Source organism: Geotrypetes seraphini, chromosome 5 (assembly GCF_902459505.1).
Source record: "Geotrypetes seraphini chromosome 5, aGeoSer1.1, whole genome shotgun sequence".
Lineage (NCBI taxonomy): Eukaryota > Metazoa > Chordata > Amphibia > Gymnophiona > Dermophiidae > Geotrypetes > Geotrypetes seraphini.
In genome coordinates, this window is record NC_047088.1 from 210,781,697 (window position 1) to 210,806,167 (window position 24,471).

The following is a 24,471-nucleotide window of genomic DNA, read 5'->3' on the forward strand; positions in this document are numbered from 1 at the left end:
CTATTGGGCGGTAATTTGATGGTATGGAGGGGTCAAGGTCGGCCTTTTTCAATAGAGGGGCCAATGAAATATGTCCCATGTCGGAGAAGAAGAGGCCCGATGTTAGGGCTGAGTTTATAAGTTCGGTGAGGGAGGCGATGTCCTGTGTAGAGGTGTTCTCGAATAGGTAGGAGGGGAAAGGGTCCAAGGTGCACGTGCAAGTTTTTAGTTTGAGGCAAAGTTTGGAGACTTGCAATTCGGAAACGAGTTCGAAGACGGTCCAGGATCTGTCGGCTGGAATGGGGGTGGAGACAGGTAAGGTAGGGTTGGGGTCAGTAGAGACCAGGGAGTTGTAGGAGACTGAGGGTGGGAAGGAGCGTCTTAGGGTGGTAACCTTTTCATTAAAGAAGATTGCAAGGGCATCAGCTGATATGGACGGTGGGAGCAAGGGTGGGTCTTTTTTTGTAGTTAGGGAGCGCCAGATGTTAAACAGTGCACTGATCTGGTTGTTGGATTTAGAGATCTTGTCTCCGAAGAAGTTCTTCCTGGCTTTTTTTAGTGTTGAATTGTAAAGCTTAATACTGTCCCTCCAGGTCTGTCTATCAGAGGGGGATTTAGATTTTTTCCATTTGCGCTCCAGAGCGCGACATTTCTGTTTCAAATCTCTGTGAAGAGGTAAGTACCAGGGGGCCTTTCGGGGGTAGGAAATGGTTTTAGTGGATATTGGGGCAAAGGAGTGGTAGGTGGACTCTGAGAGGGCGGTCCAGTTGCGCCAATGGGATTCGGAGTCTGTAGGTCTAGGGATGGAGGAGAGTTGGTTGAGGAATTTGGACCAGAATAGATTGCTCGAGATTTTTTTGCGGTAGGTTATGGAATGAGAGGTGTGGGGTGGTGATTCAAGATGTGACATGAAAATGGGGAGGCAAGTAGTCCCTAGGAAGTGGTCAAACCAAGGGACTTGTTCCCAGCGAGTGTCGTCGATTGAAGTTTTGAAGGCGGTAAGATCGAGGAAAGTGGTGAAATCTAGTGTGTGCCCTTTTTCGTGGGTTGGAGATGGGGTGGGTGAGGGAAAACCTAGTGAAGTAAGGAAGTTGTTGAATTCAGTCGTGTCCTTGTTGTTGGAGTCTTCAAGGTGGAGGTTGATGTCACCAACGATCAGAAGTCGTTGAAATTTAAGGAAGGCGTTTGTTATGGCCTCAAAGACAAGGTTGGAGGAATTGGCCCAAGGGGTAGGTGAGCGGTATAGTAACAGGATGCCCAATGGGTGGGTGCAGAGTTCATCGTTGACTGAGGCCAGCAGATATTCTAGAGAAGCGTGAGTGCCCGTCTCGAGGAGCTGGACGTCAAAGAAAGATTTATAGAGGAGTGCCAGACCACCTCCTTTTCGATTGGGTCTGGGGGAGAAAAGGCCTTGGTAACCGTGGGGGAGGAGTTCGTTTTGTGTGAATAGGTCGTCTTTGGTGATCCATGATTCTGTGATGCACAGGAATCCGGGGTCAAGCTCGTCTAGGAGGTCCTGGCTATTCTCAAAACTGTAACACTTCCCCCCTCTTAGGCCTCTCACCTTCCCCCTTTACACCTAACTCTTTAATCTCTCCACTGTAGTTCCTAAACCGTGCCGAGCTCCGCATTCGTGGAGATGGTGTGGTATATAAACCCAAGGTTTAGTTTAGTTTAGTTTAGTCCTTCAAGATTTTGGTCTTATTGCAAGCGGATCTGGCATTGCAATAAAGTGTCGGGACTGGGATGAGAGAGTCCGAGGCAGTGTAGGGAAGATTGGCAGGGGGCAGGGGCTTTAGTGAATCTTGGTTGACTTTTCGGGGGGTTTTCTTGAAAGGTGGATTTCTGGTGCGTAGCAGTGTGGGGGTTCTGAGTCCAGGGCAGATGTTATTGGTATTAGAGGGGTCGAGTAGGTTGGGAGAGGGAGGTTTCAGACAGAGGTAAGTATGGAGGGGTGAGCAGAGTAGGAGGCGAAGGAGCCAGAAAGATGGATTCATGGCGGGGTTAGGACCGGGTGGTTGGAGTGTGAGAGTCTGCAGCAGAGGGGGGTGAAAGAGTTAGTTGAGGAATGGAGCAGGGGAAGTTGAATTAGGCTTGCTGATTGTAGGGCTACGAGTGGGGAAATTTTTTTTTTTTTTTTTAGGAGTAGGTCAAAGGGGGGTTTTATCGGTGAAGGTAATTAGTAGCTGAGCGTTTTCCTTATGGGGCTTGAAACGGAGAGGCTTGGGGCAATAGATGGATAACAGGGTAGATGCACAGTTAAGGTTAGTGTGTGGCCCAAGGATGAGCTGGGGGTGGGACAGGGCAACAGGGAGGTGAGAGACTGGTGAAACCTTTGGCAGAGATATAGTTTGGTGCTGAACTAGCAGAGACAGAGTAAAATTTGGCAACTAAACAAGAGCATAGACAATAATAGAGTATAACACTGAAACAGGAATATAAACAATGGTAAACTTTGGCCGCGGGCAGAAACCAGGTTGGACAAGGGGAGCTGTGAATCTGGGGGCCCCCAGTGGAACTTCGATAAGTCTAGGAGGGGGGAAGGAGGTGAGGTGAGGCAGAGAGGAGTCCGAACATGCTTGTACTGTCTTGCACGGACTTAGGCAGTTCCTGGGTGGGCTATGGACAGCGGAGTTCAGGTGAAAAGCAGGAGCAGGGCTGATAACTCCTGTTCGAGTGGCGTCGGGCGGAGGAAGGAGGGACAGGATGGAGGAAGCTTCCTCCTTCCTCTGCCTTGAAGTCGCTGAAGAGGAACAGAAAAACTTTCGGCGGCCCGCAGTGGGCTGAAGAGAAGCCGGGTCAGGCTGGAAGGTTGGTCTTTAGCAGCCCTCGGATGGGCTGGGGAGAGCAAGGCTCACAAATGAGCAGTGCAGGGCAGATCTCTCCTGCTCAAGTGGCGTCGGGCGGAGGAAGGAGGGACTGTAAGAGGGCTTAAGAGGGCTGTAAAGGCAGGCCGGTGCCGAAGTGGCTGCTGGGGGCGGGGCAAACCGCCGATCTCAGGCTCCTCCGGTGCAGTGAAGGGGGACAACTCGATCTCCCTTCCCCTTCACTGTGCTGGATCTAGAAGAGGCCCGGTCTGCAAAGCTCTTAAGAGGGCTGGAAAGGCAGGCCGGTGCCGAAGTGGCTGCTGGGGGCGGGGCAAACCGCCGATCTCAGGCTCCTCCGGTGCAGTGAAGGGGGACGACTCGATCTCCCTTCCCCTTCACTGTGCTGGATCTAGAAGAGGCCCGGTCTGCAAAGCCCTTAAGAGGGCTGGAAAGGCAGGCCGGTGCCGAAGTGGCTGCTGGGGGCGGGGCAAACCGCCGATCTCAGGCTCCTCCGGTGCAGTGAAGGGGGACGACTCGATCTCCCTTCCCCTTCAGGTTTTTTTGTCGCCTGCCACGGTCGTATTAGCTCCAACACTCATAGAATTCCTATGAACATCGGAGCTGATACCGCCATGACTAGTGATAAAAAAGCCTAATGCGGCTTTGTAAAGGGGGGGGGTAAGTTAGGTGTCTAACTTTAGGCGCCTTGTATAAAATCAGCCCCTAAGTGTATAGCCCTCGATGGAGACTGCCCCAACTTTGTTGGTTGGGCTGAGAACTTTTCAGCAGACCCTCATATATTAGGCTAATTACCAAGTATCCCAGAGATAACCAACCCTTAGCAAGCAAAGGTCCTGTCTAACTAACCCCTGTAACTCTACAAAGGATCACATTCTCACTCTTCCGTTGAGTCAGCTTCTGGTGGATGATGAAACGATTCTGTTCAAGGCTACAAGCTTGGTAGTGAGCCCCTGTTTCTGGTAGTAAGTTAGGACCAAATCCTTGCACTGCTCCTGCAGTTAGATTCTCAGTCCAGCTATAGCCAGTGGATAATCAGTTGTAGAATTCTTCCTTGTGCTGGTCTTAGCACATATGTCAGTCCATATGCACCACAGACAATATAGTCCTTCTCTTCACAGTAATATGCCTGCCAATCAGGAAATATTTTCTCTTTTCGTTGCTTCTTTCTTCCTCCAGCATCAAATCCTAAACTGAGTTTAGTCTTGTACAGAATCTCTCCAGTCATGCCCAGGTGACAACAATGACCAATCAGAACTCTACAGCAAATTCTGGTTGATTACACATAAGGACCCATTACAGATGGATCCTCCTCTTCAAGGCTCTTACAGAATGTCCCGCCAAGATGATAAGAGGACAAGACAGACATTAGCACAATGCCTATAAAGCTTTCTCCTACATACTTTCTCAGGCTAGTCCAGCCTCCCCCCCCCCCCCCAAAGTAGCAAGGCAGGATCCATTATGTCTTTGTTCCTAAAAACTGGTTCATGGGCTAGCAATACCTCAGGCTTCCAAAAGATAAGGCAGAGATACTCCTATAGTCTTCCTCCCACCCCCCCTTGATGGACAAATAACTCCAAAGGAGTATCTTCAACCTAGCTAGAAAACACCTGGATAGGTTAAACTGGGATATGTGGTTAAAACCAAAGAAATACAAATGAATAATAAACTACACAATTCTCAAAACTATTTATCTAATCAATTTTCTATACTGTTCTCCCACAGGAGCTCAGAACATTTTTCCTTATCGGTCACAGTGGGCTCACAATGTATCTAATGGACCTGGGGGGATTAGGTGACTTGCCCAGGGTCACCAGGAGTAGTGTTTGTTTGAACCCACAAACTCAGGGTGCTGAGGCTGTAATTTTAATCACTGTACCACACTCTCGCCTTCTAACTAGAGAGTTGCATGGGGACAGAAATCCCACCCATCCCCGCCCATCCCTGCCAGGATCCTCTCCATCCCCACCCGTCCCCGTCAGGAACCTCTCCGTCCCCACCCATCTCCGCAAGGGATTACCTCCATCCCCACCCGTCCCCATAAAAAGCAGCAATTACTTCTGACAGGATCATCAATTCCACAGTTTCTTTTGTGTTTCCGCTGCTGTTTTCCTTGTGGAATCTCTTTGGTGGAACCCTTTTTTTGTTTTCTGTTCAGGTAATTAACTAATAAATCCCCTCTTTTACTAAGGCTGACGTGTCCATTATATTATATGGACGAACCCTGCTTCCAAAGCCTTCCATCCCCGTAGGAGTCCCGTTGGCTAGAGGGGGGTCCCCGTGGGAGTCCCGTGAGCCAGAGGGGTCCCCCCGTGGGAGTCCCGTGGGTTAGGGGGGGATTCCCGCGGGAACCCCACGGGACCCGTGGGATTCCTGCGATCCCCGTTCCTGTGCAAACCTCTACTTCCAACACAATCAGCAATGATTTCAGAAGTTAACTTTAAACTTCAGTAAATCAGAAGGCCATGGTCAAAATAACTTCATCAATGGACCCAAGCAATCAGTAGAAGAATATCAAACAACTGATAATGTGTTAGTACAATGTCTTAAACAAAAATCAAACTAAATGCATGGCAATAATCATGCATGCCAAAATGGAAGTTAGTTCTTTAAAAATCAAAACAGAAATACAGCAGAGTAGATTACTCTGGTGTAGGCTCAACAAAATCTTGCAGTCTCATAGTCATTGGTGCTGAGCACTGATGAATGAGGCATCGCAGGCAGAAAATTTCTTGCACCAAAAAGATGGATATCAGGAACAATATGATCCACAGGCAGGTGAAGCTTGGGATGACAGAGGTGATGAGGAGATGTTGATCATAATCACCAACTACTTCATGGACATCAGGAAAATCAGTATTGTAGTCATAGTCAATTACCTGTAGATCAGAACTATCAACAGCAAGTTCAACAGTGTGAGAGGTTTTAAACATAAGGACTTGATCCAGTTCATGGATGAAGTCAATAGGATGTCCACGGAAAACAACTCTAATTTCAAATTCACTCATGGTAGGATCTGTTTCAAGACAGAATAGAGAAACTCCACCCACAGTTACAAAGGCATGCTTGGGTACAGCAATCATACAAGCATTACAGGTTAATGGAAAATGATAGGAGATATCATGCTTTGTATAAGTGACAGAGTGTTCAGTTTGGGGCATACTAATTAACCATGCATTGTTCACAACAGTAACTGTAGTATTTGAAAAATATTCATACTTAGTTATGGTAACTTTACATTTCTCTGGAATAGCTAAACTACAGAGTTATAGTGATAACCTTAAGGAAAGGCTTACCAGCACATAGTCAATGAATATCCTTAGTTTCTAACAAAGAGCTAAATTAGGGCTAAGTAGTGTTAGGGTCATCATGTTGAAAAGCAACATATTTAGGAGTGTTCACACAAAGATAAAAATTATCTTTCCAAGTACCTACATTAATAACTTGTTTCAATTGGTACACATTTTCAGGAAGAATGAAAGGAATATGTTAAACAAAAGCAATTTCCATCCGTTCCACATCTACAAATAAAGGAATGGCAGTACCTAAGTGAAAGGCAATTTGAATCTGGAAGGGTTCAATTGGCAATCGAGTAACTTTGGGAAATGCCTCATGAATTACCTCAGAGGAAATCTAATAGGTAGGAATCTGACCTTGTATAAGGTAACTAATGCTATTATCCAATTCCCTAAATAAATCATAGGTGAGTTCTCGAACATGCTGCATGTAAGTATGTTCCTCATCCATAATACCTTTAATAACAGATAATTCAACAACATTAAAATCAATTTTGTGGGAATGTAAATTAACCATAGTAACTGTATCATGAATGGTCTTGTCTTGGGCAATAAGCTTATGGTGTTAGGATCCAATCAGTGATTTACTATCATGACTGCATTTGCAATAGACATAGGGAGCCCAAAGAGTGATATGAGGGCAGTAAGCATAAGGGCACGAGTCACAAGACCAACAAGTCATTTAGGTCTAGCATTCTGGGTTTGTATAGGTGGGGCCATGATCTTATCTAACTGACTCAGGATGTTCTTTACATTGGTAGTGTAGCATTGCATATGGTCCTTGAACCATTGAGGATACTAGGAGAACATCGGGAAATACTTGGATTATAGTGTTTTTGAATGAATAGTATATCAAATTTTAATAAACTTGATCAAGAGAAACAAAAACTTTCTGAGTAACGATCTGGGATTGAGTGATCAGGAAGCCAGGAGTTTCATGAAGAATGACATCAGACATGGAACCAAGTTCAATTAATTTGACAACGGCTCAAATCAACAGGAAACCAGGAACAGAATCTTCAAAACTTGTTTCTGCATCTGAAAAATAGAAAAGAGAACAAACTATGCTGTTGAGGGGTTAGTTAGGTTCACCACAATAATATGCTCATCAGGGGAAAATTTACTGGAATGACATGGTCTCAGCTGATTAATGTGGACCCATTTAAGGACAGCACCACCTTGAATATTTTTTTTGATGCAAATCTGATAAACTACAGGTGAAGCTTTTTCCACAATAGGGAAAGGACCATGCCAGCTGGGCAAAAAATGTCTTTTATTTCACCTTATTTTTGCCAATATTATAGTGGAATACCTTGTCATCAATGTGATATTCCTTTGAGGCAGTTCCTTGATCATAGTAGACTTTTCTACCTCTAGCAGTACCTTCTAAATTCTTTTGGGCAAATACAAATGTACTTGCAAATGTTGATGTAAATGAGTGGCATATTCATGGGCAGTAGTAGCACTGGAAAGATTCAAATAATTAGCCCTGTACAACAAATGAACAGGTAGCATCATCTCCCTACCTGTCATCATTTCAAAAGGAGACACTCCCATGGAATGATGAAGTGTGGCATAGATAGCCATTAGGACCAATGATAACTTCATAACACATTCAATACCAGAGGTAAACACATACGCCATCAGGATGGTACGGTTTGCTCTTTCCACTTGATGATTGAGGGTGGTAAGCTATGTGCAAATTACTCTTCACTCTGAGCATCTTCCACATGTGTTGCATCACATCTGTGGCATATTGGAATCCTAGGTCTTAGCCCACACACATGGGCAAAAACAGGTAGATTTGCAAATACTTAGCTTCATCATCTCGCTCTCTCTCTTAATTACCTTTCAGCAATATAGTCCAGGTATGGGTTTAATGGGGGTTAGGCAAGATACCAGCACTCATACCCCCAAGGGTCATCCATCACCAGTACTCACAGAAAGCAGGAAGTCCTAATCACACAGTACTATGATAGGTATAGTGAGATTTAAAAAAAAACAAAAAACATAGCAAACTGAGGACATCCTGTTCATCCGTTACTCGATCCCCTGGAAAATATGCAAATTAGTCTGTGTGGAAATTTTCCAGTCAAAATTGTTCTATTTATGAACTGAAAGGAAAGTCTGGAATCTTGGAGAAGAGCTTCCCGGACTATGTGGCAATCATACACTTGAATGGCCAAGTACCATCAGGTTAGGCAGGCATTATTATCCTTCATCTGGGCTAGCCATTTTAGGGGCATATGATCAGTTACTATGGTAAACTTTCAACCAAATAAATAGTACCTTAATGCCTTCACTGCCTACTTGATGGCTAAACATTATTTTTCAATAACCATATAGGCTCACTCAAGAGGTAACAGTCTTTCATTGATAACCTCTAAATCTTGATGTCCTGCACAGGATTCACTATGAGCATGTTACAAAATAATGCTTTGCTATGTACAAAGTACAACCCATTACACAATATCATGCTTACTTGTTTGAATGAGCAGGTCTTGATAGATTGTAAAATTATCTCTGGAGGCATAGAGTATTCTCAGTTCTTTTTCATCACTAGGCTACTCTTTGTATAAAGAATGCTTTTGAGGATTCTGGATGAAGTTGTAAAACCTTTAAAGCATTGAATCTTCTGAGTAGTTACAAGATTGAATGGTGGGACTTCACTACACTACTGCAACACAGAAGTCTTGGCAACCTTTTCTGCCTGCCATTGGGTGACAGCATATATGAGCAAGATTTTAAGCTCTGGGAATTGCCATAGCTCTGCTGTCAAAGCAGCTTCTTTGGCAAGTTAATCCACCAGGTCATTCCCACACTTTGTCAGGACTATCAACCTTGGTGTTACCCTTTACCTTCTTCCAGTAGATGGGCATGACATTGTCCTGCACCAGTTGATCTAAGGCTAGAATCAAGTCTCCATGATGGACTAGTTTTCCTTTGGAATTCAACATGGTGTTCTTCCAAATTGGTAGGTGAGAAACAAAATTCTGTCTCACATAATCTGAATCTATGCAGATAATCGGTTCCTAGATCCCCTTCTACACCACTGATTGTACAGCAACCAAATCTGCATATTTATTGGTCTTGGAGCCTAATTAAGGTCTCCGTAAGTGTACTTAGATTCCATATCACATCCACTCCTGCAACCAAATCATGGTCTGATGCTTGATGGAAAGCACAACTATCCACATATACCTTGGAAAAATTGGCACAGATCTACTCATTATATAAATGGTGATGATCAGGTTCTATCTCCTTTGGTGAAAAATCAGGTTCTGGGATACCTGCAAGAGAATAATTTTCTGAACACTCATGCAGATCTGTCATACCTTGGGCTACAGTATTGCAATGTTCCTGAGCATACCATTCCACTAAAGGCCATCCTCGGAGAGCCAAAGTCCAGGAGACCATCCAGCTGTTGAAGACCTGACCATTCTTGATCTGTCACTTCCCAGGAAACTGATAGATGGATGACATGTCTCCCCAATCAGCTTCTCACCTAGGATGTAACTCTGGAAATGTTGAAGCCCAAACAGTGGACAGCAATGCTTTCTTGCAGTCTGAATACTTTCTCTCAATGTCCATGAAGCCTTTGCTGGCATAAGACATCACCCAAAGAGTTTCTGGAGAATCCCAGGTCAAGGAAAAATTCACAACCTCCCTCCAGGTATGTGAGACAAAGAAAGTGGCTAAGCTGATCCTTCAGTTCTTGCATAGCAACTACCGTTCTGGACCTTGATTTGTCCAGGACACATCTTTCTTCAATAATTTGACCATGATTCAGGTGATCTCTGCATACTATGCTATGAACTGTCGAGAATAATTGCATATCCCCAAGAATGAATGGATTTCAGTCTGATTGGTAGGTCTCTTCCACCATTATAGAGCCTGCATGATCTTCTTCTGTGGGTGCAAGCCCTCAGCAGAAATTTCATATCCTAGGTAGTTCAGAGATTTCCTGTACCATTGTCCTTTTGCAAAGGTTTATTTATTTATGTGATTCAATTTCTATCCCGTCCTCCCGGGAGCTCAGAACAGGTTACAAGTCAACATTCACAGAAGTTACATTGAACAGTACATTTGGCGATACGATACAATACTATTCAACTTGCTTTTCAATTTGTTTTTGAAGAGATGAAGTCTCAATGGCATGCACAACTTTGGATGGGTCAGATAAGTACAATGTCCTGGACAAAATCAAGAAATCCTCCTCCAACTTCACTTGAGAACTCGATGTATCATATGCCAAATAAAATCCAGCAAGATAAGTCCTCTAAGAGAGGTAAGTAGATGGTCAGGTTCCACCCCCTCCACCCCCTGCAGGTGTTCTTAGAAGAAGGCAGGCAGCCAACTAAAGACAAATGTATCTCATCATCAGGAAAGGACTCCCCTACATGAAAACCTAAAGGTTCACCAGCAGCAATAACATCTTCAGGCTGAGTATTGATGACCAATACATGGAATGAGGAGGCAGATACCCCAAGACAAGGCAATACACCAAGAGACAACCCCAGCTCATGAAAGTTCGGATTAGGATTGAAAACCCGCACTTTGTCCAACAGTTGCTGACCTTGAGCCAAGCTGAGTGTCAAGACAAAATCTTGAACCTGTCTAGAGATCTGTACATCTGCAGCACACACCACCTTACAAACCTCAGAAATGGTTTGTCCAGGCTTCAGGCTAACGATCATGTCCAGTGACTCCATAGGACTGCCTTGCATCCTACTCCAAAGGACGTGATTCACCAAGTCCACATAGACTCCCAGTCTAAGGCAATCAGATCCTGGACAACAGAAAAGTGGTGGGTAAAAGTCTTCGAACCCAGAGTCATAAGAACATAAGAATAGCCTTACTGGATCAGACCAATGGTTTATCAAGCCCAGTAGCCCATTGTCACGGTGGACAATCCAGGTGCCTAGTACTTGGCCAAAACCCAAGGAGTAGCAGCATGTGTTGAGACTTCCTTTGGTGCTTCATTCATTGCGGAAGTGACATTCGTTTCCCACCCAGAATAAGGATTGCCCACTAGCCTCTGAATTCATCTGCTGCTGTTGCTAAGGAAAGGCTACAAACCCCCACAAGAGGCTAGACACAGTGACCTAATACCGGCACAAATGCGAATGCCCCTACATCTCTCTCTTTCTCCCTTCCTTTTATTCTTCCCTATCAGTGTTATTTCTCTTTATCTTCCCCTCATTTTTTTTCATGGTGCTGCAAATCTTCTCTGCCCATGGATTACATGCAGTGGTGTAGTAGCTCACGGGGTGGTGGCACCCAGCATCACCATGCTGTGCGCCCCCTGCTCTTCCCCACCATGCTGTATTTCTCCTCCCCCCTCACCACTTAAGTGCCTTCCTCCAACCCCCTGAATATCTCTTGAAATGTTTTCCAGCACAAGCAGCATCTTCTACCTGCTGCTCGCACTGGCCTCAGCTCTCTTTTGATATCATATCCTGGTTCCACTAACAGGAAATGTTGTCAGAAGGGAGCCAAGGCTGGCGCGAGCTGCAGGTGGAAGATGCTGCTTATACCAGCGAATATTTCAAGAGGTGTGCAGGAGGTGGCGGAGAGGAGGATAGGCACTGACGCCCCCATGAAAATGGTACCTGCGGCAGTCTGCCCCACCCCCACCCTACCCACCTATACTACATCACTGCATACACTCTCCTGGGCACCACAGATCTTCAGTTTCCAAGCCACCTGCTCCCATAGAAACACAGTTTTTCAGCAGCAGCTCCAGTTTGCTACATCTAGCAACATGGGTATACATGCACAACAAACACAAAAGCAACAAAGGGACATCATTTCCAGGTCCAAAATGCATGTATCAGGAATAGCTCTGTCTAGCAGAGACTCATGCCTTATTAATTTATTTGTGAGAGGAGGGTAAAAAATGATAAGTACTAGTTGTAGTAGAACTTTTTTTCTCATGAAGCCCCTTTCCCTTATCTTTCTTCTTGTGTAATCCCCTCTCAACCCCTTACCCTAGTTCACTCAATCTGTTCCTTTACCTCTCCCTTCAGCCAACAGAAAGAATGCAGTGCTTTATACCTAGGGCTGCCTTCTCCACTGACCTTCAATCTCAAGTTTAAACACTTGATGTCATTCATAGAAACATAGAAAAAAGCGGCAGAAAAGGGCTATAGCCCACCAAGTCTGCCCATTCCAAGTATCCCCCCCCTCTGGATTTACTCCCTTAAAGATCCCATGTGAGTATCCCATTTATTCTTAAAATCCGTCACGCTGCTGGCCTTTATTACCTGGAGTGGGAGTTTGTTCCAATGATCCACCACTCTTTCGGTGAAGAAGTACTTCCTGGAGTCGCCCTGAAACTTCCCTCCCCTGATTTTCAGCGGATGCCCTCTGGTGGTCGAGGGTCCCATGAGCCAGAAGATATCATCTTCTGACTCGATGCGTCCCGTGATGTACTTGTACGTTTCAATCATATCTCCCCGTTCTCTTCTTTCCTCAAGTGAGTACAGCCGCAATTTCTTTAGTCTTTCTTCATGTCCCATGTTATTGAATGGACCTTTGTGTTGACTCTGACATGTAAAATCAGACAGAAGAGGAACAGAACACTACAGGAAGTGTTGTTTTCCCTCTGCCCTGAAGTTTGGAGGAAGAGGATCAGAAAATTGAGCAGAGTGGAGAATCATAGGGTCAAATCTGCGGTGCTTCTCCATTTCCTCTGACACTAGGACAGGGGTAGGGAACTCCGGTCCTCGAGAGCCGTATTCCAGTCGGGTTTTCAGGATTTCCCCAATGAATATGCATGAGATCTATTTGCATGCACTGCTTTCAATGCATATTCATTGGGGAAATCCTGAAACCCGACTGGAATATGGCTCTCGAGGACCGGAGTTCCCTACCCCTGTACTAGGGGCTCCTTTTACTAAGGTGTGCTAGCGTTTTTAGCACGCGCTGCATTGCCGCATGCGCTAAACCCATGCTACGTGCCAAGAACTAATGCCAGCTCAATGCTGGCATTAGCGTCTAGCGCGTGCGCTAAAACCACTAGCGCAGCATAGTAAAAGGAGCCCTAGGACTATTTTAGTCTGCCAAAATGCTGTAATTTTTACGTTCATCTTTTACAACTGTCGTCGAGATCTCCTTCTTAACGTATAACTGTTTTGACATATGTTGGACACTTCTCAATAATTATGCTCCCTAAATAGCATAACTAACCACTAATTTCATGTGTTTATTTTTACAGACAACAACACTCATTGGCCTCCTGAAAACTGCCAGATTGCTCCGTTTGGTGAGAGTTGCACGGAAGCTGGACAGATATTCAGAATACGGTGCTGCTGTTTTGATGTTGTTGATGTGCATATTTGCACTGATTGCACACTGGCTTGCTTGCATTTGGTATGCAATCGGGAATGTGGAAAGACCGTATTTAGTGCATAAAATTGGCTGGTTGGATGCTCTAGGAGACCAAATTAAAAAACGATATAACAACAGTACGAGTTCGGGACCATCCATCAAGGATAAATATGTGACTGCGCTCTATTTCACCTTTAGTAGTCTGACAAGTGTAGGATTTGGAAATGTGTCTCCTAATACCAACTCCGAGAAAATCTTCTCCATTTGTGTCATGTTGATCGGCTGTAAGTATGTTTAATTTATTTTATCCATTAACTGAAAATAATTAAGTTTAATACTTACATTCTGTTAGAGGTGAAAGGGGAAAAAATGTGCTCCATTTCAGAACTAAGAATTAGTTGACTAGTAACCCAGAGTGACAAACAGTGATGAAGATGTGTGACAGAATATGGTACAAAAGTTACCAGCATTTGATTTATAAAACCAGGTCTCTCTTACTCCTATATAAATTTTCAATTTGTGAAGGTTTATGTGGTTTAGAACACTGGTATTCAACCCAGTCCTCACGGACTACCTGGTTTTCAGGATATCCACAATGAATATGGATGACAAAGATTTTGAAACCCGACTGGCCAGGTGGTCCCTGAGGACTGGGTTGAATACCACTGGTTTAGAATGTTTACGTGTGTTAAACGTGTTTTTGAAAATTGCTTTACTGTGGAGAGATATGTTTTATAACATACATAATTTTATCCACAAGAGAAAGAAGGGATTCTGGGAGTAGGACAAAGTTAGCTATTCAGAGGTGTGAATTTCAGATCTTTGTGTGTACATTTCAGATCTTTGTGTGTACTTTTCCAAGTAGTTCCAATCTGTACAAACTAAATGGGTGTTTGCGTTTGAAAATGAGCATGCAAGTCTGTAGATGTTTTAAAAATTGCTCTCATATTGGTCATATGCCATCTGAATTCCATAGAAGAGTTGGATTACACTTTTGAGAATGTTTAATGATTTATAAGATTTTTGAATGTATGTGTTATTTTCAAAGGAAGAAGACTGATGCTGGAAGGAATAGGTTTATTTTTGTTGCTTGTTTACTGCTTTGTTTTTGGTAATTCATAAGTGATAAGGATTGGCATTCTTTTGCAATATGAGAAATATCAATGACATATCCCATGTCATTGTCATTGCATGTTATTATTTAATGAGAATGAGTATTAAAAAAAAACAACACAAAAAATTACATTTTATCATTTGCTGTTTTGAGGGTTTTCATTGTTTGCATGAAACACTGTACATGGGCGCAAAGCGTGCATTATTTTAAGAATGTGCAACATCTATACACATAGTGCACCCTCTTTCAAAAGAATGTACACTCAACAACTTTGCTCTCGTGATTAAAACATGGCCAAACTACGAGGGATCTTCAAAAGGGTTACGCACTTTGATTTTGTTTAAACAGTATTTATTAAATATCTCAAAAGCAAATAATATCACTTTTCCACAGGTGATCCAGCTTGCCTGACTAAATACCATATTTTTCACTTCATAAGATCACTTTTTTCCCACTGAAAATTGGGTGGAAATTTTGGTGCTTCTTATGAAGTGAAGGTAACTTTTTTTAAACACCCCCACTCACCCCGTTGTACCTTTTTAAAATGTCCTACTCATTGGGGGTACACAGGCTGACTGCTGCCCACCCCCGCCGCTGCTCCCCGCCACCCCGCCTGCCTGCCGCTGCTCCCTGCTCACTGCCACTGTGCTGCAACTCCAGGAAGGGAAGGGCCATCGTGCAGCAATTGCATGTCGCCGGCCCATAAGCCTTTCCCCAATGTCAGTTCTGATGTCAGGGGAAGGCTTGTGGGCCAGCGACTTGCAATTGCTGTACGCTGGCCCTTCCCTTCCTTTCCTGGAGTTGCGGCGCAGCGGTGGCAGACTGGGGGCAGAGGAGGAGTAATCGGCAGCGGGTAGTCAGGCTTTGGCATGGTAGGGAGGATGAAGGAGAAAGGCTGGAAGGCAGTGAGGAGGAGGGTGCACGAACTCGGGACATGGAAGGAAGGGAGGACGAAGAACAAAAGCTGGAAGGCAGTGAGATGGGGGGGGGGCATGAACTTGGGACATGGGAGGGAGGGAATAGAAAGGGACAATTATAGGGCCTGAGTGAAGAAAGGAAGGAAGAAAGGAGACTCATGAAATCACCAGACAACAAAGGTAGGAAAATTATTTTATTTTCAATTTAGTGATCAAAATGTGTCAGTTTTGAGAAATTATATTTGCTGTGTGTATTGTGTGTATATGAAAAATGAAAGGAACAGCCTGGCAGGGAAGGGGAGACAGGGTGCAGAGCCTGGCAAGGAATGTGGGGTTGGGTGCATAGCTTGGCAGGGAGTGAGGGCGGTTGGGTGCAGAGCTTGGTATATATTAGTATATAATTTGGTTCAGAATGGGTTTTTTTTCTTGTTTTCCTAGTCTAAATCTAGGGTGTGTCTTATGGAGCGAAAAATATGGTAGTCACATGACATTCTACAACATGCCCTGTTACCACTTCTCTCACCCCAAACATTTCCCATGAAAATGCTGAAACTTTTTGAAGAACCCTCATAAAACAAATAAAACTATACAGGAAACAATAGGACTGCCTATCCCTAATAAGTGGTACATAAAAAACTTTGTGATCAATTTACTAAGCTGTGATAATCATTGACGTGAACTTACTGCAGCTCAAGCTAAGTCATTCCATGGTATGTTTCAAATGTGTGCACACCACCGAAATGCTAAAAAAAAGTTTTGTTTTTTAATTTTTTGACCAAGGGGACTTGTCTGGGGGGATCGAGACTCAGCATTTCTGCGCTAATCAGATTATCAACTTATCAACATAACTGCACACTTACTGATTAGCGCAGTATTAACGCGTGAGCCCTTACCACCTACAAAATAGATGGCAGTAAGGGCTCATGTACTAATTTTGTTAAAAGCCACCTACTGGTGGCAACATTAGCACATGGCCATTAATTCAGAAAATCAGCCATTTTTCAGCTGCACTTGAAATGTCCTTAGCACAGGAGAAAAAAATGAGTAAGGTGCACTAAGGCCAATTTCTCTCACAGCTTGTAAAAGGATCTCTTTATAAGATATGATGTAGGCATTTCATACATTGAAATAATGAGTAGTAGTGGTTCTTCATCATAGATAAGGCAGATCCAATCACTTTGAAAATTATGTGGGGATTTTTCTCTTTTTTTTTGCCAGGTGTAAGCTTTTACCTAAGGATCTCACATAAAAAAGTAATTTTCAAATTGTTTTTTAGCTCTCTCCCCCACCCCCACCTTTTACAAAGCCGCGGTAGCAGCAGCCGCACGGCAAACACACTGACACCCATTAAATCCCTATGGGCATTGAAAAGATTACTGCAGTAATGGCTTTATAAAAGGAGCCCTAAATTATTAAAATAATAAACCATACATGGATGCCATTGACACTGACAGTTTTTTTTTTTTTTTAATGTATTATCCGCTGCATCCAGCAGTTCTGCGCAGGTTACAATAAAAACATAAATAATAAAATAAGTTAAAATAAAATATATGTAAAACAAGAAATATCACAAAATGAAACAATATAATATCAGAATAGTTAAGCTCTGGAACGCGTTGCCAGAGGATGTGGTAAGAGCAGACAGCATAGCTGGTTTTAAGAAAGGTTAGGACAAGTTCCTGGAGGAAAAGTCCATAGTCTGTTATTGAGAAAGACATGGGGGAAGCCACTACTTGCTCTGTATCGATAGCATGGAATATTGCTACACCTTCGGTTTTGGCCAGGTAAAATTCAGTGTTCCCGCTAAGCTGCGCTGGGGTGCGCTGGCGCTCAAAATATTACCTCGCAGCGCACAAGTTTCTCGTCACAGCGCACACAGTGTAGAGCACAGTTCTTCAACCGCCGGTCCGCAAACAAAATCTTGCCGGTCCGCGAAGGATTCGGTCCCCGCCGCAACGAAAGGCCGGCGTCAGCTGACTTGCAACTTCCTGTTGTAGTCGCTGTGCCGGGACTCCTGCCTTCGCCGGGACTCCTGCCTTCCACCGCGTTTGCCTCCTGCCTTGTCTCCGCACCTCCAGACCAGCAGCGGCAGCTGTGTATGCTTTTAACTTCGGCACAGAGCTGCCCCTAATCAATAGTTTAGCGCGGTTTCATAAGGCAGCCTCGGGGCCTTTGCTAGGCCGGCCCACATCGCATCATCGAAGCGGGCCGGCTATCAAAGGCCCCGAGGCTGCCTCATGAAACCGCGCTAAACTATTGATTAGGGGCAGCTCTGTGCCGAAGTTAAAAGCATACAGAGCTGCCGCTGCTGGTCTGAACTCTTGGGCCGCTGAAGGAGGGCAAAAAGCAGCTGTCCTGGAGGTTTCCTTCCTCTCGCCTTTACAGGTTCCTTTTTTCCACCTTTTTTTTTTTCCTTCAAACGGCAACGGGCCCCAGCATCGACATCAATCAAGTAAGTTCCACTGTCAATCAAGCGGTTCTGCTCGGCCAAAGCTTCCCCTGTGACATGAGCCACCCTCAGGGGAAAGAAAGTGACCCACAAAGGTGAGGGGAAGGGGGGCAGATGATGGAAGTTGGGGGGGGGGGAGAGAGAGAGAGAGAGAGAAGGGGCAGATGATGGAATGGAGGAGATGAGAGAGAGAGAGAAGGGGACAGATGATGGAAGTGAGAAGAAGGGAGAGAGAGCAGAAGGCAGATGGATGTCAGTTGAGAAGGGAGAGCAGATGCTGAATGGAAGTGGGGAAAGAACACATACTGGATGGAAGGAGGAGATAAATAAAGGGGGAAGAAAATAGTAAGATAATGGAGGGGTGAGGGAAAGGGGTGACAAGCTGTGTGTAGACACAGTGAAAAGAGGGAAACGGGACTAAATAGTAAGAAAGAATTTAATTTAGATGGAGGCAGAAAATAGAGAAGGAAGACCAGAGAAGAAAAGGGAAGAGAGAGCAGAGAATGATCAGATCTGAGTGGAGGAAATGAGAAGAGAGATATGCTAAAAACCACAGGGGGGAGGGAAGGATAGAGATGCCAGACCATGAGGGGAACAGAAGGAAGATGATGGATGCTAGACCAAATTGGGGGGTGGGGGGGGCAGGAGGAGAGATGGCAGGGAAAGACAGACAGTGAATGGAAGGGGCAGATGCTGGACTGAAGAGACAGAGAAGGTTATCATGCTGCTGTACCGGGCCATGGTACGCCCTCACCTGGAGTACTGCGTCCAGCACTGGTACTTTAAGAAGGACACGGTACTACTCGAAAGGATCCAGAGAAGAGCAACTAAAATGGTTAAGGGGCTGGAGGAGTTGCCGTACAGCGAAAGATTAGAGAAACTGGGCCTCTTCTCCCTTGAGCAGAGGAGATTGAGAGGGGACATGATAGAAACATTCAAGGTACTGAAGGGAATAGACTTAGTAGCTAAGGCAGGGAGAACGAGAGGGCACTCTCTAAAGTTGAAAGGGGATAGATTCCATACAAACGTAAGGAAGTTCTGTGGTAGAAAGCAACATATTTATTTGGCTCATAACTTGCTGGCGCCCGATATTTTTAGCTCACAGTGAAAAAAGTTTGCTCACAACACCCGCCCGCTTAGAGGGAACACTGCTCGTGACCTGGATAGGCCACTGTGAGAACGGGCTACTGGGCTTGATGGACCTTTGGTCTGGCCCAGTAAGGCTATTCTTATGTTCTTATTTAAAAAAAAACAGATACTGCTATTATTTATCACTTCTCTAGCGCTGAAAGGCATATACAGCACTGTACATTTGACATTTAATAGACGGTCCATGCTCAGAAGAGCTTACAATCTAACTTGGACAGATAGACATGACATATTGAGTTGGGGATGTAGAACCCAAGGTGAAAGGAGTTAGTTGAAAGCAGTTTCGAAGAGGTGGGCTTTTAATGTAGACTTGAAGACTGCCAGAGACGGATAAGAACAATCAAAAAGAAGTGTTTTCAAAGTTCTGACCTCTACAAGTAAAGCATTCCACAGATATACACCCTGAATGGAGAACAACATGGCATGCATGTTAGTCACTAGCTTCACATGCTTAAAGGATTTAACTCCTTCCAGTAATCTTCAGAACGCAAAGAGCATGAAGAATGGTATTGTTGAAACAAAGAAGCTAGAACTGATGAACCATCACCATTCAACACTTTAGAGATTAGGTATAATACCTTAAACTCAATGAACTCTTGTATTGACAAGTGCAGGCCCCAAAGGACATCACAGTGGGTAGAGAAGTAGGAAACAGTCTTGGGGACAGAGAAACACTGACAAAAGCAAATAAGCACTATGCCCAATAGGAAAATACTGTAAAGAATCACCCTCTGACACTGACTTCGGATATCCACAACGCCCCACTGTGACATCACAGTGGATGTAGCTAATGCTGTCTAGCTCTGGAGAAGCAGAAAACAGCCCCAGGGGCAGAGAAACACTGAGAAAAGCAAGTAAGCACTATGCCCGATAGTTAGGGATACGCTGTAGAGAATCTTTGTGATAGAATCTGGTTTAGTCTCCTCAGTTTCTGACCTTGGGCCAAAGGGGAGGATACAGGGAAAGGGAAGTAGAAGGGGACACATGCGCGGTGGGGGAGACACTGCCCCTGGCATCCTTCACCTTTACTACGCCACTGGTTGGCTTTCTGTGAACCTTGACAAGATCTTTTTTTCATGGGAGGTTTGGTTATAGGCCAAAAACTGATTATCATAGTCAGCTATATGCCTTTAACTCTTTTCATCTCTTTGGATGAAGACTGGGGATGCAATATATAGGCATTTTGAAAGAGAGAGAGAGAAGAGACAAGAGGGAGCATGGGCTAGGAAATTTGCCTGGAGGGGGTGGACTAATATGGAAAAGTAGTATCCTTATTTATGAGGGTATGTTAGATAATAGGAGATTTTATTCTGGTGCCTGGATATGGCCCAACATTGAATATCCGGGCATAAAGTTGACAGCATCTAAAAAAAATTTTCACTACCATCAGCTGGATATTTAACCTTTAGTTATTGAATTTTGAATTTATGAAATATATTTTAAATATGTTGAAAGCCACTTTGGGCAAAATCTTGAGTTGAATAAATCAATGTATAATATAAGAACATATTACTTACTGCTTTATATGACCCCACTTCAATCTCTGCTTCTATTTCCATGAATGTGTCATGAATGAAACATCTAAAAATGTTTCTAAAAGTAGAAAAAAATCTACATTAATTTTATTTTCTTTATTTTTTTTTTCTAATGTAGCATTAATGTATGCAAGTATTTTTGGAAATGTATCTGCAATTATCCAAAGACTGTATTCAGGAACTGCCCGATACCATATGCAGATGCTTCGAGTAAAAGAATTTATTCGATTTCATCAAATTCCTAACCCTTTGCGCCAGAGGCTTGAAGAGTACTTCCAGCATGCCTGGACTTATACCAATGGCATTGATATGAATATGGTATGCAATTATTTTAATCAATAAATAAATAAGAAAATCATACTGGATAGTCTACCACAAAATTATGTGCCTGATATAATAAAAGCCATTCCCTTTTGACAATTCTAGGCTGATATTTTAAAGTAATTGAATACCTTCTCAGACCTGTCAAAAGTAGCCCAGAAGACATAATATTCTAAGACACAAACACCTGCATTTCATATTTTTTCACTTTTAAAAGGTTATACTGTGCACGATTAGTATTTTAGAATCTATCAGTGTCTCTCTATTTCTTTTGACTTTGGGTCTTTTTCAGTTCTAATGTACATACTGTATAATAAATGAAGATCATTATGATTTGATATGACATAGATCTCTCATGCAGACGCTATATATACAATTATATTTTCTAACAATTCCACATTTTAAAATGTACTATTTTACAGATTTTCTGATGTAGAAATTTCAGTTCAATCAGGAGCTAAACATTGAAAGCTAAGTATTTGTCTAGAAACAACTATTATTAAACACGTGGACATCAAATTGCAGACGAAAAGGGCTGGCATGTCTCTAAACAGTGTTTAAATAGTATTTTACATGTGTAACATTTAGAGGCCACAAACCATGAGCTTGATTGATATCAAGCATTAAAACTAGTTCAATTGCAAACTACTAGCATGTCTCATTATCAAATGTTGTATCATCCTTACTGAATTTCCCGAAAGTGCGTATGGTTTCTTGCCTTACCTCTTCGAATTTCAGTATGTAGATCCTATAATTATGCAGTATATATAAGCCATAATTAGTTCCTTACTACTCTCTTATATACATTGTGGACAAAATTCTATATATGGCACAAAAAAGTGCTAAGCATTATCTACAACAGTGGTTCCCAAACCTGTCCTGGAGGATCACCAGGCCACTCGGGTTTTCAGGATATCCCTAATGAATATGTATGGAGCAGATCTGCATGCCTGTCACCTCCATTATATGCAAATCTCTCTCATGCATATTTATTAGGGATAGCCTGAAAACCTGAGTGGCCTGATGGTTGAGAACCACTGATCTACAGTGTAGATGGCACTCAAACTTGTGCATGGAAATTTGAGTGAGCACAAATTTGTACTGATAATTGGGCACATATAATTTTCGGTGCTAATTGGCAACAATTAGAATTTATGCTTACATCTTGAATTTATGCTCACATCCTGCTGAGTGTATTCTATAAGGACGTGTGTAAATTCTAATATGTAATCTGAGAATGGGGGTGTGGCCAAGGGAGGACATGGGTAGATTATGGGCTTTCCAAGAATTTACAAGCATTGCTACAGAATGTGCCTGATCAGGTGTGAAAATTTACACCAGGCTTCAGTTGGTGCAAATCTTTGCACCTAAGTTAGGCATGGATCCTGGCACTATTTTATTTTTAAAAACACCTAGTTAAGAGTGCTGTTTATACTGTAGATATCCATGTGCTGAGATTTGAATGTTTCTCAGTCATTTTAGTACCTTGAACTAGAGAATGACACAGGGAAAAAAATTTGTCCCCATCTCCGCCCTGTCCTCGTCCCATCCCTGCAAGCTCAGTCCCCATCCCAGTCCAGTCCCCATGAGCTAGATCCCTGTCCCATCCCTGTGAGCTCAGTCCCCGTCCCCAAAAAACCATCTGATCTCATCCACACAAGCCTCAAATAGATTTATGCTGAACTTATTTTATTAAAGTATAAAAAGAAAAAATATTCTGTACAATTGTCATTTTATAAATCAAAGTTCTGGCTACTGAACTAGAGAAAGAGATGTTCAGCTGGCAGGGCTTTGTTTGTAAATGTTTATCAACACAACTAATATTCTGTACTACTTTATCCTAAAGCACAAAATAAAATAAATAGAAATAGAAATTTTTTTCTACCTTTGTTGTCTGATTTCTGCTTTCCACATCTCCTCCTCATTCAATTCCTTCCATCCACTGTCTTTCTCTCGCCCTTCCATCTCTCCCTACACCTCACCCCCACCCCCAACACCATTGGTCTGGCACCCATCTTCTTCCCTCTGCTCCCCCCATAGGCTGGCATCTCTCTCTTCCCCATTTCCCTTCAGCATCTTCTCACCACTCTCTCTTCCCCAGTTTCCTTCAGCATCTTCTCCCACACTCTCCCTTCCTCAGATCCTTTCAGCATCTTCTCCCCACTCTCTCTTCTCCATTTCCCTTCAGCGTCTTCTCCCCACTCTCTCTTTCCCAGTTCCCTTCAGTGTCTTACCACTCTCTCTTCCCCATTTCCCTTCAGTATCTTCTCCCCACTCTCTCTTCCCCCCACTCTCTCTTCCCCAGTTCTCTTCAGTGTCTTCTCCCCCCTCTCTCTCCCCATTCCCTTCAGTGTCATCTCCTCTCCACCCCCCCATCCACCCACCTTCAGCACCCTTCCCACGGTCCAGCAGCCCCTTCCCTCCCACTGTCTGTCCAGGCATTTCCCTCCCTTTCCCTTATCTTCGTGGAAATTTCAATTTTGTTTCTACAAGCAGTCGGAGCCTTGAAGTCGCGTGTGGCTGCTGGAAAGGTCTCCTATGATGCAACCGGAAACAGGAAGTTGCATCAGAGGAGACCTTTCTGGCAGCAACATGCAACTTCAAGGCTCCAGCTGCTTGTAGAAACAAAATTGAAATCACCATGAAGGTAAGGAGAAGGGAGGGAGGGAGATGCTCAGACGGACAGCAGTGGCAATCGGTAGTAAGAAGAGAAGGATCTGCTGGACCGTGCGATCAGTGACCGCATGCGCTCCCTCCCTTAACTACAGAGACAAGGCCATTCACCGCTCCAAGGGGCGGTGAATGGCCTTCTCCCCATACCCGCGACAACCATTTTTTGGGGGGCTACAGTTTCGGCGGGTTACCTGCGACTAGCTGCGAGTAACAGCCACCCTGTCATTCTCTACCTTGAACATCCATATTTCCTAAAGCTGTCACAAAACCCAGTATCACCTGCCAGTTTAGCATCTGGGGGGGAGCAGCAGTTACTGGGGGATTAAGCAAGTGACCCCTTCATCCCGTCATTAGAGCACTGTTCAATCAGATCACTTTTCTTATTTTGTATGTTATTATGTAACTCGCCCTGGATAAGGGCGGGTGATAAATAAACAAACAAACAGACAAACCGTCATCCAGGGAAGCAGATCTAAATGTTGATGTCCATCTTTTTGGACACAGATGCCCCTTCTGAAATTGGAGTTGTATATCTACATTTTGGCCCCTCCCTAATCCCTCACAAAGCATGCCCAGACTTGCCCCCTTCCCCATATGGATGTACTGCAGTTTTAGACATACCTATCCCAGATATAATACGGATTTATATGTCTATGTTATATGAATATCTAAATGCTGGATTTCAGACTTCTAAAAGAAGAATGGAGCTTCTAAAATAAGAGTCAAAGTCTCCTAAATATGTTAAGTGACTATGTACAATAGTGACTAAATAGGTTAAGTGACTAAGGACAATAGTGTTTCTTGAGGCTGTTATCCTACCAGTATTTGTAAGTTATTAAGAAAATTGATAGTCTTTGTTTATTTCTGAGATACAAAAAAAT

At 43.7% G+C, this 24,471-nt stretch overlaps 1 protein-coding gene across 2 annotated transcripts in view; it reads left to right on the top strand.

The window, feature by feature from the left end:
* The window catches only part of KCNH7 (potassium voltage-gated channel subfamily H member 7), a 457,016-nt gene that overhangs the window by 344,494 nt on the left and 88,051 nt on the right, over positions 1-24,471 (top strand). For both annotated transcript variants that reach the window (XM_033947144.1, XM_033947145.1), the window contains exons 9-10: positions 13,320-13,716; positions 20,715-20,914. In XM_033947144.1, coding sequence (XP_033803035.1) covers positions 13,320-13,716; positions 20,715-20,914 — 597 coding nt within the window. The remainder of the gene's footprint in view (positions 1-13,319; positions 13,717-20,714; positions 20,915-24,471) is intronic.